Source organism: Archocentrus centrarchus, chromosome 13 (genome assembly GCF_007364275.1).
Source record: "Archocentrus centrarchus isolate MPI-CPG fArcCen1 chromosome 13, fArcCen1, whole genome shotgun sequence".
NCBI lineage: Eukaryota > Metazoa > Chordata > Actinopteri > Cichliformes > Cichlidae > Archocentrus > Archocentrus centrarchus.
Window position 1 is genome coordinate 34,147,432 of NC_044358.1, and position 21,469 is coordinate 34,168,900.

General features: G+C 40.6%; 1 protein-coding gene across 1 annotated transcript in view; it reads left to right on the forward strand.

Moving 5' to 3' along the window:
- Positions 1–20,756, forward strand: part of LOC115790497 (Down syndrome cell adhesion molecule homolog) — a 99,715-nt gene extending 78,959 nt beyond the window's left edge. The window contains exons 4-11 of the mRNA XM_030744298.1: positions 9,350–9,496; positions 9,771–10,049; positions 10,560–10,835; positions 13,027–13,323; positions 14,310–14,582; positions 17,759–18,037; positions 18,145–18,264; positions 20,491–20,756. Of these exons, the coding sequence (XP_030600158.1) occupies positions 9,350–9,496; positions 9,771–10,049; positions 10,560–10,835; positions 13,027–13,323; positions 14,310–14,582; positions 17,759–18,037; positions 18,145–18,264; positions 20,491–20,756 (1,937 nt within the window). The remainder of the gene's footprint in view (positions 1–9,349; positions 9,497–9,770; positions 10,050–10,559; positions 10,836–13,026; positions 13,324–14,309; positions 14,583–17,758; positions 18,038–18,144; positions 18,265–20,490) is intronic.
- Positions 20,757–21,469: the final 713 nt, after the last annotated feature.

Here is a 21,469-nt window from a genome sequence, read left to right on the forward strand (position 1 = left end):
GGCTTCAATGGCAGCTCTGTCATTTACTTGTATTCCTTGAATCTATTCACACTGCAGGTGCATCGAGAGAAAGGCATTTTTTATAGGTGACTTTTACAGGTGCTGAAGATTTGTCCTGATTTCAGTATTAGCTTCAGTATTTGCAAAGAAATTTGCATTTGCTTTTCATCCACTGAAGGTCTGCATTCTTGTTTTGTTTTCTGTTTTTTTTCTCTATCTCCAAACAATTGTTTTGAAGTTTTTGAGCAATTTTCTCCTACCATAGAAAAAATAAATAAATAAACTGATTGGCCAGGTGATGGCACTATAAAAGCAACTTTATATTTTAACTGCTACCTTGTAAGCAATATGATATAGAATTGATTTTTGTCTTCAGATATCCAGCCTCAAGACAAATCCACTGCACACTCTGTTTTTCATGATTATTTTCTCACCTCTTAGAATTTGATTCAAAAACCCATTTTCTTTGTTTTCCCCATTGAGTTTATTGAATCCTCCAGATTTTTCAAACATGACACACTGAATACTTAACACCAGTTTTTAAAGTCCAACTTTGTTTTGCTGTGACTCACAAGGTATTCAAACTAGCCATATATGCATGTTTGAGATTAAGTGCATTAGTCCTCATTTGGTTACGATCCAAAGAATCTCCAAAATATCAGCCATTTAAAGGGTCTCATTCACTCTGCTAGCTTTGCAGGGCTTGTCTTGGTGCACTGAAAGACATTAAATTACATTTCAGTATTTTACACCTTACTGATTACACATTTTTAAATTTGTAAAATATTTTTTAAAAAGAAAATATGCCAATTTGCTTTCTGTCTGGTGCATTTTTAGATGAAAATTAAGATCTGTCTGCACCTCTGAGGCTCCTTATGAATACAGTGTGTATTGCTTGTTTACTATGTACAAAAGTAAGAGTCAGAATTCTGTTTTGTGGGATAAATAACTGTTTTTTTAGTCAGCAGCAGAATTTGAAGGTTAGCTTTCTCACTAACCCAAACAGAACAACAAATGGGAAGATGTACCACACATTTTTTAACTGAATATAAGGCTGGTGTTTTTTTATTTTATTTTGGGCTTCACGTTTGATAAATTTTAGTTGATCTCAGTGAATTATAGAAAACACCTCTCTACATACTATACCTCCACAGTCCTAATTTGTTTAATTACCTTCACCTCCACCAGATTAAGCAGCCTGTAGTAACCCACATAACTCATGCTATAATGTACTTACTGTTACTTGTCACAACAGAGAAGCCCATTGGGTGTCACATGTACAGTATGTGATTTGAGATTACCATTTGTCTTTTTTCAGATACTGTACATACTTTTGTGGAAATAATTATTTGATCCCGTGCTGAATTTGTAAATTTGCTCACTTACAAAGAAACAAACAGTAGTTTCATTTTAATGGAGAGAGACAGTATCAAACAAAATCCAGAAAACAACACATTACATAAAAGTTATAAAGTGATTCGCATTGAGTGAAATAAGTATTTGATCCCCAAGCAAAACATGACTTAGTACTTGGTGGAGAAACCCTTGTTGGCAGTACAGCGGTAAGATGTTTCTTGTAGTTGGTCACCAAGTTTGCACATATGTCAGGTGGGATTTTGGCCCACACCTCTTTACAGAAACTCTCAAATCCTTTAGGTTTCTTGGCTGCTGCTTGGCAACTCGATACTTCAGCTCCCTCTGCAGATTTTCTATAGGACTGAGGTCTGGTAACTGGCTAGGACACTCCAAGACCTTAATGTGCTTCTTCTTTAGCCACTCCTTTGTCACCTTGGCGGTATGTTTTGGGTTATTGTCATCCTCAAAGACCCATCCACGACCCAACTTCAGTGTTCTGGCTGAAGGAAGGAGGTTCTCGTCCAAGATTTTACAGTACAGTACATGGCGCTGTCCATTGGTCCCTCAATGCGGGAAAGTTGTCCTGTACCGTTAGCAGAAAAACAGCCCCAAAGCATAATGTTTCCACCTCCGTGCTTGACTGTGGGGATGGTGTTCTTTGGGCCATACTAAGCATGTTTGTTCCTCCAAACACAGAGAGCTGGTGCCAAAGAGCTCAATTTTGGGTTCATCTGACCACAGCACTTTCTTTTACTGTAAGCCTTCTCTGAATCATTTAGAAGTTCACTGGCAAACTTAAGATGGGTCTGTACATGTGACTTCTTGAGCAGTGGGAACTTGTGGGTGGTGCAAGATTTCAATCCATTACGGTGTACTATGTTACCAATGGTGTTCTTGGTGACTGTGGTCCCAACTGCTTTCAGATCATTGACAAGCTCCTTCCATGTAGTTTTGGGCTGATCCACCACCTTTCTCACGATCATCCTCACCCCAGACTGAGGGCGATTGATGGTCATTTTATATTTCTTTCATTTCCGAATAATCTCACCATCAGTTGTCACGTTCTCACCAAGCTTCTTGCTGATGGTCTTGCAGTCCATTCCAGCCTTGTGCAGGTCCACAATCTTGACCCCGACGTCCTTTGACAGCTCGTTGGTCTTGCCCATGGTGGTGGAGAGGTTGGAATGGAAAAAACTGATTCTGTGTGCAGGTGTGCTTTATACACATGATGAATTGCAATCAGGAGTATCTGTAATTGATTGATTGTAATCTGTGTGTTACATGGCAACACAGCCAATCTGTGGGAGCCAGAATTCTGGCTAGGTTGTAGGCGATCAAATGCCTATTTCACGTAATGACATGCAAACCAATTTATAACTTTTGTTTAATGTGTTTTTTTTTTTTGTGTTTTTTAATGTGTTGGATGATATTCTGTCTCTCTCCATTAAAATGAGACTGTTCATTTCCTTGTGAGCAAACTTATAAATTCAGCAGGGGATCAAATAATTACTTCCCCACTGTATATTCTTATTCCTGCATTCAACTTAAGGGCTTCAGTTTCGTTAACTACAACAGTTCCAAAGGACAGCTGTTATACAGTTCATGGTAACATAAGTAGTCAGATAGTCAGAGAAGCAGATTAACAACAAATATTTTCCTGGTTTCCTGCAGAATAGTCATGGTACTGATTTCAGTTTCTCTTCATGTAGCCGAGCTGCCCTGAGGAGCTCTGCGGTAGAAAGTTCAGTCCTGCGGTCTGACCTCAATCAGCTTAGATTAAAGCTGTGATCCAACGTCTGGCCCCCTGCGACTTGTTTCACGATGCAGCATAACCCCGACTCTGAAATTAGTCTGCAGAATGTAACTCTCACTTCTCACCACCTCTTGAGTCAATGCATTGTATCCCCTGAAATGTTTTCTTTCTTTCTTTCTTTTTTTTTTTGCAGTAGTACAGGATTATATCACAATATCTGCACTGAAAAACAAAGTAAACTGAGTTGTTTTGTTAGTTCCCACCACTGCTGAATTAAAAGAGAAAGAAGCATTTGACCAAGTACCGCACTAAATGCATCTTTTCTTAAACACACGCAGCGTACTGCAAGCCTTTGATGAGACAGATGTTTTAATTTTAATTTAATGTCTGAAAAGTGACACAGGAGAGTTGAAGTGGGCCATGAAGGTACCACACAGACCTAGAACATTCATAAGCTCATTTATCATCTCTGTGTCTCTGCTGACCCGACTAGAACTGGGTCCCTCCTCGCTGTGTCTGACTCACAGTTTACTGAGAGCTGGTCCCACCTTCCTCTTTAAACAATAACAACACTGACTCACCGGCACAACCTTTATGGAAGCGAATACCCTTTACTAAACATTTTTAACCTATTACACTCAAGCAGCGTCATAATGTAATATCAGTGTTGCTCTCAGTGCAACACTAGTAAGGCTTTATTGGCAATATATCAATTAAATCGACCACTTCCATTCACACTGGTCTGCTGATTTTGATTGGTGTAAAACGCTGATGGTTTGTCACAAATTCAGTTGCTGAAATGCAGATTGTCAGCTAAGATCTGAGCGACTTGGCTCTCATTTAAATCGCAGCAACTTCAGCACCTCTGTTGGCAGCGAGGATGCTGTGACACTAGTTCATCTGTACGTCGAAGCTTATTTAGCCTGCTGAGAGTGAGAGCCCGCTGTTCCTATTAGATTCTGTCTCTGGCAAAGTGGGGATGATTAGATAAAGTGTGTCTGGTGGAGTGGAGCTCTTTTTACTTTACAGTAGCAGCGGCTGTAAATGAATGGAGGGAAAGACTCTACTGTCTGGCAATAGCACAAAAATCTTCACAGAATTTTTTAATGCATCTAGTAACCGAGGCCTCAGTCACTTTTAACTCAATTAACCCATAGCAGTTTATGTGCTATACACTACTTCTTCACAAGTTTACAATTTTTACATTTTTTGTTTTCAGTGGTCATAATTCCTTACTGGCACCGAACATAAATTACTCGTAAAAGCTAACGCTGTGAGCGAATTAAAGAGGAGCGGGCTGTGGAGAAGAAATACAATACAGTACAATACAATTCAATACAATAGCTCTCATTTTGAATCCCCTCCCTACTGTAGTGTCCCCTTTGCCAGCACTTCATTCTGTCATAACACAATAACTGAGCTCTGACGTCTTAAAAGGCATTGCAGGAGCATAGAGGTGCTTGAAGAGAAAATTGCAGCAGCTCACAGCGGCTGGAGTGAAATACCATTTTGTCTCACTCAAGATGGATTCCACAGTGAGATTTCAGACGACCAGTACAGAATCAAAATGGAGAAGCCAGAAGGGAGGAGAGGAAAAAAGGGAAGGATGCAGTGTGTGTGTGTGTGTGTGCGTGTAGTGGACAGCTTTGGAGGAGATGCTTGAATTTAGTTTTTGCTTTTGCATTGTTGTATATATTTTCTGGGGTTTTACAAACATAGCCTTACATATATTTCCATTAAAAGCAGCCAACAAAAAGTGTTCAGTGTTCACAATTAAGGGAAACGCTTGTGAAGTAAAAGGTATAAACAGCAATAAATAAGAACGGCCTCAGTTGTGTACAAAACCAGTGAAAGTGTAGCTGAGAAGAGAAGGCGATGATGAAAATACAGCACTGTTTTTCTTGCATCTGGCCTCCTCGACCTCTGAGAAGATTTCCTCTTACCAATTGTCTTGCTTACTGGCATGCATGCATGGCTGCCGGCATATACACATACACGCACACACACACACACACACACACACACACACACACACACACACACACACACACACACACACACACACACACACACACAGTCACACCCGCTCTCACTCTCTTTATAGATTCCACTTGCTGGTTGCCCATCTAACAGCCCTGTATGTAAACCCGCGAAACCCCTTCAGGACATCAAATCCATGGAATCTGTTGTCGGTTCTATCTAGGTCAATGCTTACAATAGCTGAGCAGTTTTGTTCTCGCCTCTCTCTGTATTCCTCCTGTTTGCTTTACCCCACAAGGTTGATTTTCCTCTGCCTGTGCAAACATCAAAAATGCATATAAGATGTAAGCATATTAAGCACGCTTTGCTTCTTTCATACATATTAGTCTCCAGTGGAATATTAAAACGTGTAGTGGTTTGATCTTAACATTAGTGTATAATCTAAGATTAGGTTAGGTTATTTCACTAGCTCACCCCCCACTCTCTGTTTTTTTTCAGCTAATTGGTTCTGTCTGGTAACACTGTGGCTCATCGTGGCACTGCAGCCAAGCACTGCAACAGCAACTGTGGGAGAAAGACTGGGATTATATTGTGACATACATTTTTTTTTCTATAATTTTCTCTGATCTTTTGGTGGATGATGTTAGGTGAGGGAGGTCACATCTAATTTACAAACCCACACAGAAAAGAGAGACGTTTGCACCTGCTCAGAAATCCCTTATCTGTAGGATTTTGAAATCTATTTGGGAAGACATTTTGACCAAAAGCATGATAATAAATGTTAAAATTCTCCAGTCTTTTAATCATAGATTTTCAAAAAAAAAAAAAAGAAAAAAAAAGGAATCATAGATGTTAACTCTGGTTTACAGTAGAATACCCACAGTTCCCCTTGTTCACCTTGAATGAATTAACCACTGCTGATTGGATGCAATTAAAATTAAATATGCAGAGAAAAAAAAAAACAGACATAAAATATTCTAAGGAAAATAGGTAAATCTCACTGTAGTCAGAGTAACTCAGACCTAAACCACTTGGTACCATTGTAGGCTTCTCTTTCTTTTTATAATCATCACACAGGAGCCAGAGTGTGATGCATAATTCAGTTTTTCTACATCCATGTACAACCCTTTGACTGCCATTCATTCAGGTGCAGTTTACCTATCAGTTTACTTATTAATCTGTGTTTTTCTAGTTCATGTTTCATGTGTGCGCATGAAACGTGCGAGACATGTTGTTGCACATAATGTTGTGCTTATTTCCAACTAAACTACACATACGGAGGACCAAAAAAAGAAACTTCTTTCAGGAAATAATCCCTCACAGAAAAAAAATGTCACTCTACAAACTAGCTTTAGATTACCACTTTCTAACCTTTGTTGTGTTGGAAGTCTTGCTTAGCAAGTAAATAAGCCAAATATTTGTACAGTCAGGTGATGACACAGAGTACACACTCCAGGCCGTAAGTGTTTCAGCACGTTCAATTTGAACTGAAATCATAAATAAATACCAGTGTACTAATTCCATTGGATGCACCACCATGTTTGTGAGGTAGTATGTGCTGTTGATTTTTCTTGTCGGCAGTGTGCCCGTAACATGATTTTTGTTTAATCTGTTTGTAAAACTTTGTACCACAACTCTGCATGTGTCCCTTTGGCTTTCTTGTGTTCACACCGGGTTTTTGTCATGAAGTTGTCTTTTGATCTTTAACTAGGAAACATGTGCGTACTTCTGCATCCTGAAGAGAATGCTTTACCTGCTGTGCAGTCATGGAGAGACCTTTTTTTTTTTTTTTTTTAACCATGCAAATGATTTTGCTGTCAGAAGACTTCTGCTTCTCAGCCGATTACCCTTTTTTCTGTGCGAAGTTCCTTTTGTTTTCAAAATAAAATGTTGGCTAACCAAGTACCTTTGATATTTAATCCCACTGATTTTGCTTTTGTTATGTTTTTTTTTTGGGGGGGGGGGGGGGTATCTTTTTACTACTGATACACACAGCTTCATTACAATCTGCAGTAACTGACAGATCTCAAACAGTCATCTTTGAGCTTGGTGTGAGCTCTTCTGTGCAGTAACTAACAGACAAACAGCTGACCAAAAACTTTAGTCTTTGAATACCTCATCATCTACAGTACATAATATCATCAGAAGTTTCAGAGAATATTAAGAAATATCTGTTCACAAGGGACAAGGCCGAAATTCAACATTGGATGTCTGTGACCTTCAGGACCTCAGGTGGCGCTGCATTAAAAATGAGCATGATTCTGTCATGGAAATTAGTGCATGGGCTCAGGAACACTTCCAGAAATCATTGTATGTGAACACAGCTCATTGTGCCAGACAGAAATGCAGGTTAAAGCTCCAGCATGCAAAGATGAAACCATGTGTGAGAATGATCCAGAAACACTGCTGCCTTCTCTGGGCCAAATCCTATTGAAAATGCACCGAGACAAAGTGAAAACTGTGGTCAGATGAATAGAATTTTGAAATTATTTCTGGAAAACATGGACACCTTTCCCCCAGACTAAAGTGAAGAGGGACCATCCAGCTTTGTTATCAGCATTCAGTTCATAAGCCTGCATTTCTGATGGTATGGGGGTGCACCAGTGTCTATGGAATTGCCAGCTTGCACATCTGGAAAAGCACCATAAATGCTGAAAGGTATATACATGTTTTTTAGTACAATATGCCCCCATCCAGACAACAGCTAAACCACATACTCTATTACAACAGCAAGGCTTTGTATTAGAAGAGTCCAGGAGCTGAACTGGCCTGCCTGCAGTCCAGACCTTTTTACTAAATGAAAACATTTGGCACATCATGAAACAAGAAACACAACAAAGAAGATCCAGGACTGTTGAGCAACTAGAATCCAATATCAGACAAAAATGGGACAGCATTCCTCTCCCAAAAGTTCAGCGACCACTCTCCTCAGTTCCCAGATATTTACAGACTGTTGTTAAAAGTAGAGGAGCTGCTACACAGTGGTAAACATGGCCCTGTCCCAACATTTTTTTGAGATATGTCGCTGCCATCAAATTCAAAGGGAGTTTATATTTTTCTTAAAACTGTACATTTACTCAGTTTAAAGATTTGATCTATTTTCTATGTTCTACTGTGACTAAAGTACGGGTTTACGAGATCTGCAAATCATTACATTCTATTGTTTGTTGGAACTTCTGAAATTTGGGCGCTATGGGCATTTTCTCAAATGCACTTCTTTTAATAACTACCGTATATTCAAATTAAAGCAAAATACAGTATCCAAAATACAATACAAATAACAACAAAATACTTACAGTTTGGACTGCAATTATATTTTGTTGCTTTGTTTGGTATCACTTTACATTTACACAAAAAATAGAACAGAATGCCAAAAAGATCAAAAAACTTGAAAATAAAAATCGAATGTGTACAGCTGCAGCTTTGTAACCCTGTGATGGCACAATACGATATTTTTCTTCTCGACCCTGTCGACATCACCTGTAGCTGTTGCAGGACCGTTTGTTCTCTGGCCTGAAAGGTTTCCTGTACTATCTCTGTCTTAGCATACCCACCACTGCACCGAGAAGACACTCTCCTGTAAATTGCTTTTTCAATCAGTTTTGACGTCAATCTGCTCCCATGGGATTGTGGGCATCCATGTGATGGCTGTGAGGAAGGTTTCTTTCCTTATGGATGGTGACAACCCTACTCAGCTTTGTTTGATCTGCAGAATTAACATAATATTACCGTACTTACAGAACTGCCTGTGACAGCATAAGAGGGATTGGTTTTCAATAACAGACTATGGCGCCAGTGAGGCTACTGCAGTAGCACAAAGACAAGACAATAAAAGCTGTTAAAGGTTAAAGACTTACATAATATAATGATCTGAATGTACTAACACAATATGTTGAGTGCATTTTTTTGTGTATATTTTTTTTCCCGCAAGAATGTCCATGATTAGTTCAAGTATTTACAGTATTTACAGCATCATTTAATGATAGATCTCTTGTGATGTGTATTTACATGCAAGAAATTATGTCTTTTTCAGTTTGCTTCAATAAACACTGTTATTCCACATAGAACAAATTAGCGGCTAACTTCTAAAGGGTTTGTGCGTTGTGGGATTAGAACTTCACCAGCATCCTATGGAGAAAGAGAGAATATCTTTCAGTAGTGCTGGAGTGAATGCATTTTTAAAGCTGTTTTGATGCTATACAATAACCCCACAACTGCTGCCTTTGATGTGCTTCCCTTTGCTCCTCTTATCTGCTCCAGGACAAAGATATCTCATCACATCCACGGGAGCCTTGTATATTTTGGACGTCCTGCCTGAGGATGGCCTGAATAACTATCGCTGCACCACACGTCATCGCTACACCGGAGAAACTCGCCAGAGCAACAGTGCGCGGCTCATTGTGTCGGGTCAGTACTGCATTTTAATGGTAGTTAATTTACCTGGAATGATCATGCTATATTTGTATTAGTCACTACTTAGAAATCTCTGAATTCAGCTGCAGGAGAAAGTGAAACCCCAGTAAATTCTAAGAGCACAATCTCTTTCTCTCCTCTCCTACACGTAACAAAATATACAGTATGTAGAACTGAGTGTTGACTCTAAGAATCAATATTGGATTAGACTGTCGAGCGGCTGGCAATGCTCACCACTAATTAACACTAAATTCTCTGCTCCTTCCAGACCCCACCAATGCTGAGCCAGTCATCTTGGATGGCTTTGACCACCGGGAGGTGATGATTAATCATCGGGTGGAGCTGCCCTGTAAGGCTTCGGGCTACCCAACGCCCAAATACCGCTGGCTGAAGGACAACAGTCCCTTGGAGCTCGACAGTCGCATTCACCAGACCATCTCAGGGTTGCTGATAGAGAGCGCCCAGCCCAGTGACTCGGGAACATATGTCTGTGAAGTGTGGAACAGCTATGGCAACGCTGAGGTCATGGGTCGTCTGTATGTCAAACGTAAGTGTCCACCGTCTCCATCATCGGGGGCTACATGTGCTGTTAGCAAGTGAGATCCTGCTCGTCTACATCATTTCCTCACGGGAATTTTTATTTGAAATAATCAAATAGCTTGTTTTGTTTGATCCAGCGGTGTACTGTATTGATGATAATCAATTGTCAACTTTAAAACAAAATGAAAACAGCTACACTTCAGATCTGATCTGAACTTTCATTTTTTTTAAAAATATATCTAAAGGGTTTTCCTCCAATAAATGCTTGTTTTATATTTCAGTCCTATAAGGCCTATATGTTGGTATTTTAGTTCAGTCATTATCAACATTTTATTTTTTAAAAGAAGAAAAAAAAAAGAGGTTATATAAATAAGTAAATAAATCTATCAGGAATTAAATTAAATGGGAAGAACAAAAAAATTTTTTCTGTTATTTTTTTCCCAAATGGGTACTGTCAGCAACATATTGAAATATATATTTGTCTTATTTGTAGAACATCTGATTTCTGTTTCCACAGAGCCCTTGAAAGTAGTGGTCAGCCCTCGAAAGGTGAAGGGCAGCGTGGGTAGCAAGGTGTCTCTGTCCTGTAGCGTGAGCGGCTCAGATGAGTATGAGCTGGCATGGTATCGCAACGGAGAGATCATCTACCCCGGCAACAATGTTCGCTTCACTGGGATAAACCGGGAGAACCTCATGATGGAGGGAATGTCGAAAAGTGATGGCGGAGCTTACCAGTGCTTCGCCAGGAAGGCCAAGATGTCTGCACAGGACTTTGTGCAGGTTATCCTCGAAGGTAAAATGGCATCAGTGGTACTGTACAAAGGCATCCACGCACACAAATGCTGAGCAAAAGCTACACCGTAGCAGCTGTCCTATGCATATTCAGCGAGTTAGCACAAAATGATTCAGGCCTCGACAATCAATAGGGTTTATGTGTTAATGGCATGCTGCTGCGACTCTCTGCCACCACTAGAGTGATTGCCCCACACTCCACAAACACATACAAAAATACATGCACACACTCTTTAATCCATTAGCTTACCTTGGCAGCGTTGCTTAGGCAACTGTCTCCTGCGGCCAGGGAGCTGTAAAAAGAAGATATTGATAATCTATAATCATGTGGAATACACCTAGATTATCAGAGAGCAGCAGCAGCAGCAGGCAGACACAGATGTTTGAAAAGCCGACAACTCTCTGCGTCTGGTAGGAAAGCTCATGGATTGCTGTTCTTAATGAAAACATGGTGAACTCTTCTCAGAAAGATATGATTTTTTTCCCCTTTCCTTTTGCTGCCTGTTATAACTGTTTTATTAAGAAAAAGGGTTTCCTCTAACAAAAAGATTTGCCCCCACCAACTTCTGTTATACACTCACAAATAGTTGTATCCAGACACAGCAGGAGATAAAAATAGGAGTGTTTTGACTAATGAGTAAATGACAGAATAAATTTGACCTGACAGGGTTTCACTAGAAGCTGCATGAAATGAACACTGATTTTGCTGTTATAGAGGTTTTGCCTGAGAGTGGAAAAATGTATATTCTCCGACTAGTTAGCAAGTGGTTCCCAAAGGTTGCTGGCAGTTGCTAGGTAAAATTGTTCACAAAAAGGGTGCTGCACCAAAGGCCTCCTTATGATTGCCCTGGTTGTTAACAGATTGCTGTGGTCACCAGTAGTTTGCATGGACAATAGCACTTGCTAACTATCAGTCAAGTGGTAAAATGGCAAAACGGAGAACATTCATCTTCAAAGTAAAAATTGTGTCTCAGTGCTACATCCAACATGTTTCCAAAGGCGAAGCTTTTACAGTGAGGGCAAACTGGGACTGTTTCTGTTTTCCATCAGTTTCATTGTTGCTCAGAGTAGCTAGCAAGCATTTGTAGACAAGTTTGCATGTTCCACACAAACTACAGGCAACCACTGCAACCTGCTAGCTACTGAAGCAATTGCAAGGTTTTTTTGCCAACTGGTTGAGAAGTACACATCCAACCGGTCTCTATAGGCCTGTGTGACTGGGACTTTATTCACTTCACCATACATGGTAACCATGATTGTCCAGAATTGCAGACAAGTTAACATCATGTGGTTAGCTGGCACATGTCTGCAAAACCTCAACAGGCACATTAGCTTAGTTAGTTTTCGCAGCTTCAAGATATATACACATTATATTCATTACACAGCTGGTGCAGCAGAGTTCAGTGACATCTAGGAGCTTTTTTAATGTCTGTCTCAAAACACTAGGTGAAACTCAGATAATACACTGGATTGCTTTGGACATTTTGGAGTTCATCCATCCACCCATCCATGGATGAATGGATGGACATTTTGGAGTTCATTCAAATAATTTTTACACTCAACATATCTATATTTCTCAGGGGCATTTTATTGAGTAGTGAAAAAGGAAACACAGAAAAGAGAAGGGAAATGGCCTCATCAAAAGAATCAAACTGGCTGACTGTGATTTGTGCCAAACACAAACCGTGGCTCAGCTATTTAGTTGTCCCGAATTTTTAACTTGAGTGGTACATGGGGAAAGTTCACTAATCATCCTGCTTCTGCCGGGGAATTGTTTAAAGTCCAGCATTTCTCCCTGTACTCACCCACGCTTTCAGTCAGCCTGTTCACATATCCCTTACTGCCAAAGTTAGATTAACTAAATAACACATAAGTGAACCTTTTATTGTGACCAAGCCAAAACTACCAACTTCTGAGGAGATTATAAAAGCAGGTATTCCTCAGTTTTGAAAAGGTTGCCATACTGCAGGCAGATGTACCATGCATGAACATGCATAAATTCATCTGTGACTGGTTTGAATCTTCTCCTTTTTTCCACATGTGCTGTCTGCTTTGTTTATTAAAAGCACAATCTACCCCCAAAATACATTATTTATGACAGTAAACCCCACTCACTTTAAAACTTAGTGCTTCTGTATGATTTAGCTTCTGTTTTATTCCCCACCATGTTCCACTTCTGTCTTCCAACACAGATGGTACTCCAAAAATCTTGTCCTCCTTCAGCGAGAAGGTGGTGAACCCAAATGAGCCCGTTTTCTTGGTCTGCAACGTCAAGGGCACTCCACCTCCCAGATGCACCTGGTCGCTGGACGACGACCCCGTCATCAAAGACAGCCACCACCACCTGGGCCACTACGAGACCCACGAGGGCCATGTGGTCAGCCAGCTCAATGTCACGCACACCCAGGTGCAGGACGGTGGGGTGTATCGGTGCACGTGCAGCAACTCGGCCGGGGTCGTGTACCACCAGGCTCGAATAAACGTAAGAGGTGCTTGTCAAATCAGCTCCTCCAAGAACAACAATACACATACCTGTCTGTCTCTCTGTATGCCTGTCTCTGTGTCATATATGAGTGCTGCTTGTTGTTTGGGTTTGGAATTTAGCTGCGTAACACTTTTTTTAGATTTCATATTTGATTGTTTTTTTCTTTACTGTGATTTTAGTTTTAGTTTGAAATCTTTATTCGCACTTACATCTCCTCTTACGGTGTTCTCCAGTGATTTATTTTGCCTCAATTTTGTGTTCCTGTTACTGTCTCTTATCCCTGTACCGCACTTTTTTAGAAAACTGTAGCTTTGTAATTTTCTCTCCAAATTATTACTGTGCTTTTCCAACACGCCTGTATTTTAGGTCAAATGAATTATCCCGGTTTGGTGCTCATAGGCGTAACTGGATGTGGTTTGTAAATAGCTCGAAGAAAAATGCATTTCTTCTGTTTGAATACATTTATCCCTGGTGTGCTTGTGTGTGCGAGACATGTGTGTCTGTGTGTATTTACTCAAGCAGCCGATTCAACTCTTCTCGATCAGATGCTAAAGTAGTTACTCTGTTTCCATGTTATGAGACACAGAATGAGGCTCGGCATGTATAGCATTTTATGGGAAACAGAATGTATTACAGTCAAGTATCACTAGTACAGTGTTATTTAAATGTTCTCTTTTCCTTCATATAGTTAGCACACTTTAATCTGCTTGTCATTTCACCGCCTTCTACTTAGACTTCTGCCTCATATCTCGTAGTTTAACAAAAGCTTTAAACAACAGCTTCCTTTCACTTCAGCATTAAGTACTTGGTGTCTGGTAGGACGTGGGAAGATGTGAGGGGAAACACTTTCATGTTTAAATCCTGAATACATTTAAAGATGAGCCTATTTGTAAAAACACCAAAAGTAAATCAAACCACACTGTTTTTTTGATTTCATGTGAATACAGCAATCCATAATATCTCAAATTCACAATCTCTGTCCCTGTTTAGGCCGAGCCAGCATTCGTCCAATGAAAAACATCACTGCAATTGCTGGACGGGATGCTTTCGTTCACTGTCGTGTCATTGGCTACCCTTACTACTCCATAAAGTGGTACAAGAACTCTGCACTACTACCATTCAACCACAGACAGAGAGCATTCGAGAACAACGGCACACTCAAGCTAAGCAACGTGCAGCAGGTGGACGCTGGCGAGTATAATTGCAAGGTGATGGTTCAGCCCAACAAGATGGACTCACAAAGCGTCCACGTTCGTGTGAGAGGTAAGTCCAATGGAACTGCAGCTGAAAAGGTTGAGGTTAGCAACCATGTTGTGTTATTGTTACTCAGTCTTTGGCATAAACTTGTTAGAAAACTATAAGGAATGTCAGTGCTGCTAAAAAATATTTTTATCATTTGTTATTGCTAATATATTGTTGTTAATTCTCTTTGATAAACAACAAGTTCTATGATTATTAAGTACATAGACTGTATATAAAAGAGCCACTGACCCGTCACCTATTAGTTAGTGAACCAACATATTGTATCTTGACTTTAACTTTATACGATCTCATTTGTTTTTTAGAATACTTTTTCCTCCATAAGTTTTGGGGGAAAATTGTCACATTTCTGACTTTGTCTGATATGATGGTGAAGGAAAGTTTCAGCTGGAAACAACTCACTCTTCTCCTCCCATCTAGACACGAAGATATAAATAGATTGCTCCGGACTAAATTAATTAATCTACCTGATATTCCTGGGTACATTAGTCTGGCTTATGAAGAAGAAGTGAAGATGGCAGCTGATATTACAGGGCTGACTGACTGATCTCCACTGAGATCGTACAACTGTAATAGATAATACTAAAAAAAGGGCTTCCCCATTATGTCTCATTTCCTTCCCTCTGTACAGTATGTAATGTTGTTGTCACTATAATACACTTTCCCACGGAGCTAGGGAAACGGAGGAAGAAAGAGAGTGAGAAAGGGAGAGTGATGATATAAAGCAACCCTTCCCAGCGGTGCTATAGTGAGGGAGTGCATTTGTTAATTTACTCTGCTCATGCTTAAAATGCCGAAGTGTCTTTGGGGATCCCTGGAGTCCATTATCTCCACTTTGTTGTGAATTAAATAAGCAGCTAAAGTGCTGCTTATTTCAGTGTTATTTGAACTCAATGGACGCTCACACAGATGACTTGTGTGATGGCTGGAGATTTCCCAGAGAATATAGCACAGTCAATTTGAATAGATCATATTGTAACTGTGATTATATATCATGGAGATAGATTGACTTTGTTTCTGGATTTCAGTTATTCAAGACAGGTGCTTTGAGAAAAAATGTGGTGCCGGGGATCTATCCTCTAGTTACTTGAAACTAGTTAATTCTTCATATTGTAATATAAATGTTTCGGTAATCACAATTTTAGGTCGGTGGCTATACTGTAATACAAAAGTGATGTACATCATTCAGTCTGAGAATAACAGAATTATTGCAGCATGTTTTGCTATTCAGATCTTTTATGTCTTTTATGGTATACAATTCTGAAGTGGAAAGAAAATTATACATGATTCAAAACATTTTTTACAAAGAAAAAACTAAAAAGTGCGGTGTGCAAAAGTATTCAGCCCCCTTTTCGCTGAGTGCAACCAATTGCATTCAGAAGTTGCCTGATGACTGCTAATGACTAAAATGAGTTCACCTGTGTGTAATCTAATCTCAGTACAAACACAGCTGCTCTGTGACGGCCTCAGAGGTTGGTTAAGAGAATATTGGGGAGTAAACAGCATCATGAAGTCCAAAGAACACAGCAGACAGGTCAGGAATAAGGTTGTGGAGAAGTTTAAAGCAGGCTTAGGCTATAAAAAGATTTCCCAAGCTCTGAACATCTCACAGAGCACTGGTCAATCATTATCTGGAAATGGAAAGAATATGGCACAACTGTAAACCTACCAAGACAAGGCCGTCCACCTAAACTTACAGGCCGAACAAGGAGAGCACTGATCAGAGATGCAGCCAAGAGGCCCATGGTGACTCTGGACGAAATGCAGAGATCCACAGCTCAGGTGGGGGAATCTGTCCACAGGACAACTATTAGTCGTGCACTGCACAAATGTGGTCTTTATGGAAGAGTGGAAGAAAGCCATTGTTAAAAGAAAACCATAAATGTCCCGTTTGCAGTTTGCCAGAAGCCATGTTGGGGACACAGCAAACATGTGGAACAAGGTGTTTTGGTCAGATGACACCAAAATTGAACTTTTTGGCCAAAATGCAAAATGTGGCATGGAGGAGAATTACAGTAACACTGCACATCACTCTGAACACACCATCCCCACTGTCAAATATGGTGGTGGCAGCATCATGCTCTGGGGCTGCTTCTCTTCAGCAGGGACAGGGAAGTTGGTCAGAGTTGATGGGAAGATGGATGGAGCCAAATACAGGGCAATCTTGGAAGAAGACCTGTTGGAGTTTGCAAAAGACTTGAGACTGGGGCAGAGGTTCACCTTCCAGCAGGACAACCACCCTAAACATAAAGCCAGGGCTACAATGGAATGGTTTAAAACAAAACATATTCATGTGTTAGAACGGACCAGTCAAAGTCCAGAACTAAACCCAATCGAGAATTTGTGGCAAGATCTGAAAACTGCTGTTCACAAACGCTCTCCATCTAATCTGACTGAGCTTGAGCTGTTTTGCAAAGAAGAATGGGCAAAAATTTCAGTCACTAGATGTGCAAAGCTGGTGGAGACAAACCCTAAAAGACTTGCAGCTATAATTGCAGCAAAAGGTGGTTCCACAAAGTGCTGACTCAGGGGGACTGAATACTTTTGCACACCGCACTTTTCAGTTTTTTATTTGTTTTGAATCATGTATAATTTTCGTTCCACTTCACAATTGTATACCAGTTTGTGTTGGTCTTTCACATTAAATTCCAGTGAAATATATTTGTTTGTGGTTGTAATGTGACAAAATATGGAAAAGTTCAAGGGGTATGAATACTTTTGCAAGCCACTGTATTTGGTTTTGAAAAAGATTACTAAACCAGTGTCACTACAGCTCCGTATATACAGAGTGCCAGTGTTTCAAATCCCACATTACAAATCCCTCTCCAAAAAACCCCAAAATAAATTACATATATCAGAAGTGGGTTAAAAATTAAATAGTAAATTGAATATAATGTTTCTTTTCATTAACGCTTATTCTCTCATAGACTCAACAATTAATAGAGTAATCAAGAACATAGACCTCAGACAAACCGATAATACTTGGAGCATCTCTGCACATTGTGGACACAATTAGACTTATAATATATATATATATATATATATATATATATATATAAAATATGCTTGTAGGATTAGTCTGGATAAAGGACACAGTACCTGCAAAAGAATCCAGGGAATTAACATGGTCTTTGAAGACTGTAATCACATGTGATCTTTATTTTTCCCCCTGCCCACAGTCCCTCCCTACATTCAGCCCTTCGAGTTTCAGCGTTTCACCATTGGCCAGCGTGTCTTCATACCCTGCGTGGTCATGTCGGGTGACCGTCCGTTGGACATCACATGGCAGAAAGACGGGCGGCCGATCCCTGCCAGCTTGGGTGTAACTGTGGACAACATAGACTTCACCAGCTCGCTGCGGATCTCCAACCTAACACCCGACCACAACGGCAACTACACCTGCATTGCCCGCAATGAAGCTGCTGTTGTGGAACACCAGAGCCAGCTAATTGTTAGGGGTAAGATGGTTTAAAGAAATAACTAGCACCTTCTGTCTGGAATATTAATGACACATTTTTCTATCTCCATCAACTGTTGCTTTTGTTGTGTTTGTGTCTATGCACAGTTCCTCCTCAGTTTGTGGTTCAGCCCGAGGATCAAGACGGGATCTATGGCAAAACTGTGACTCTTAACTGCTCCGCTGAAGGTTATCCACCACCCACCATTGTTTGGGAGCACTCCAAAGGTACAGTAAGTGAAGTGAATGTAAAAGGAAGGCATACTAACATGTGAACAGGGTATTTCTTTCTGTTGTGCTATAAACATCACTCAAAACAGGGAGAAGTTACTCTGCTTGTGAGTGGGTTCCACTTCCTTTACCCACAGCAAGTGTGTCTATGAATGCGCAGGACAAACAAACACACACACAACCATCAGCAAACAAACACACACACACAACCATCTGCACACCAAATAAGGGCTGTTAGTTTTCAAGGTTTCCACCTGCATCATTAGAAAACCATCAGAGAGTGAGTGAGAGAAAGAGAGAGAGACGCACAAAGACACACTGAAGCAGACGTGCAGACAGGAAGGCAGCAGGTGAGTTCAGCCACTTGAGCAGGGCAGATGAAGAGGGGCCCCAGATGTTTGCTCCATCATCCATATAACCTGGGATGAAAGCTTCACCAAGAGAAAGACAACAACCAATGAGGAACAGAGTGTGTGCGTGTGTGTGTCTCCGTGCTCGGCCCCATGATCAAAGGAATGAAAGAATCAGATCTGTTTTTCACCCTTTGATGGGATTTATGTGTACGCGTGTGCATGTCTGTGCCTGATTAGCAGTGTCTGACCAGGCCTGAGCGGCATGTATGGGGAGATTGGGCTGAACTGAATATGTGTCTACTCACTTGTAATGTTTGAAACAAGCTTTACCGGTCTGCTTCACATAACCAGACTGCTGGACATGTTTTTTTGTTGTTGTTGTTTGTTTTTGAAACCTTTTTTACTTCAGCTTTTCACATGCTGCCTGTTTCTCTGTAGGATATCCGTCAGACAAAGGGACAATGAAAATCACCTTCTTAAAAAAAAAATGTACCCAGGGCAGGTAGTTTGGAAAGCTAATGTCTAATTTGTTGTTAGCCTGAGTGCAGTTTGTCCAGAGAATAGCTGTCTGGCATGCTTTTGCTGCAACAGTAATAGCTGAGAGCCAGATGAGTGTCTCTGGGAGATATGGAACAGTAAGTAAAGGTCAACTGCTATTAACATAACGACTGGCACTATTTGGATATGCAGAATCCATAATTCAAGGAAGAACACCTCTGCCTCCCTCTCCCTCTCTCACAGCCAGGGGAGCAGGAACAAAGTCACCACTTGACCCTTCTCTAGCCACGGCCACTTGACTGCATTTTAATTAAACAGCAAATACCCACGGCTGCCTAAATGGTCTAATCTGTACAAGCTAACTTTAACACAAGCTTATGCAGCGTCTGGCTCACTTTGCATGTGTTCAATACCACTACAAAGTGGGATACTGTACGATGCAGACTATTCAAAGATATTAGTTTTATAATTCAGTGTTAGTGACATTTTTTACAGACTTAAGATTTCCATTTCAGACTGAGATGCTGTATTTTTGACAGTAAAAGAAGGATGATTATATCATTTTCTATTAGTAAGATAGAGACAGCCTGTTACCTGTCTGTTACCACACTCCAGACACTTAACAGGCTAGATTTGTCCAGTTATTTCAATAAATTTTAAGAATGGATTTCAAATGCCAGTCATATCGGACTTTTGGGAATTAGGAATAGTGCAAAGCATCAAACCCATTCCTTTTAGGATTAGTCTGTCCTTGACTTTCAGATTATCCTGAAATGTGATTCCAAGGGCAGTTATGTGTTATTCTTTTGGATCTGTAAATTCAACAAACACAAGTGAAAAGACTAAATCCAGAGTTGGATGCACAAGAATTTAAAAAAGCGAGAGAAAATCCTCATCTGACTGGCTCGGCGTCGAAGGCTAGTTCCAATATAAGGCCTCTCTGCTCTCCTTCTGCCTGTTGTTCCTCTGCACCAATCTCCCTTCTTGTTAAACATGAGCATTATGTCTGTTCTGATTGCATCACACCAGCAGCTCGGCCTGTTTTCGCTCTGCTCAGCAGCTGTTTAGCGATTTAAGGATTTAGGCCTGGTGTTAAGAAACATGTTTACAATCCTTGCTGAATCTGACAGGCTTTGTCATCAAATCTGTAAACACAGACGCATGGTCAAGTGAATGCACATGGACACACACATTCTAGGTCCGCTTACTGTTAAGTACTGTATGCTATTTACCTTCATATGTGTATATTTTTCTCTGCATGGAGTTGTACTAAATGAGCTGTATAAAGAGTTGGATGTTATATCTAAATGTTTCTTTTCTTATTGACAACTCCTCCTGATTTTTTTGTCTTAACTCTACCTGCTTTCTGTAGGCGCGGGCGTCCCCCAGTTTCAGCCCATCCTTTTGAACAGTGGCTCTCGTATCCAGCTGCTGAGCAACGGTTCGCTACTTATCAAGCACGTGCTGGAGGACGACAGCGGCTTCTACCTGTGTAAAGTCAGTAACGACGTGGGAGCTGATGTCAGCAAGTCCATGTACCTCACCGTCAAAAGTAAGAGCCTGCGTCTGATGCAGCTGATGGCCAGTAATCAATTTGTGTTTCACTGTCTGGGCTGGCTCAGCAATAGGCAGAAATAACTCCCATTATGTTCAGCAGTCAGGCTGTACAGATTATGAGCAAACAGAACAAGAAGAGAGCATTTTTTTCTGTATAAATCTGTTATAACTTTCTTCCTGTTTTCAGTGGTTTGTTTGTTAATGTCTCTGACGGCAGGTCTCCTGCTTCCATGGAGCATTAGCATGTAGCTCCCCTCTCGTGCTAGGAGTGGCTCCTCATTTTCATGGTGCTTAGATGTGAGTGGGGATTATTTTCCCTTTGCTACTGTTATCAAACTGGAGCATGAGGTTCCCTGCTGATGGGCAGCACTCGTTCTCTCTCCACCTCATCCTGCTCCTCTATCTGTTTTTCTGGCCATGAAAAGTCTTGGGCGTACATCCACAAGACTGTGACTACAGCTTAATTTAATTTTTCCTAGTCTGACAGGATAAAGGTCAGGTGTTCAAAATGTTCTCTATCAGACCCTGACCTCTGACCTCTTTGTGAAAAATAATTTGTGCAGAACTCGCCTTCTGGGTAAATCTGTATGTTCTATCATTAATATCAGCTGGCATACCGTGGATATTCATGTGTCACTGTAATTAAGCCTCATAGTGTACAAGGCTGAGAAACTGTCAGTACTGAAACAGCAAGCTCGGAGATGAACAAACTCTGTGTTTTCATAGGTCAGTTTGCTGACTGTGGCACCCGGTTGCTATGCAGCAAGTTGACCTATGGCTGTGCTAACCTTTTT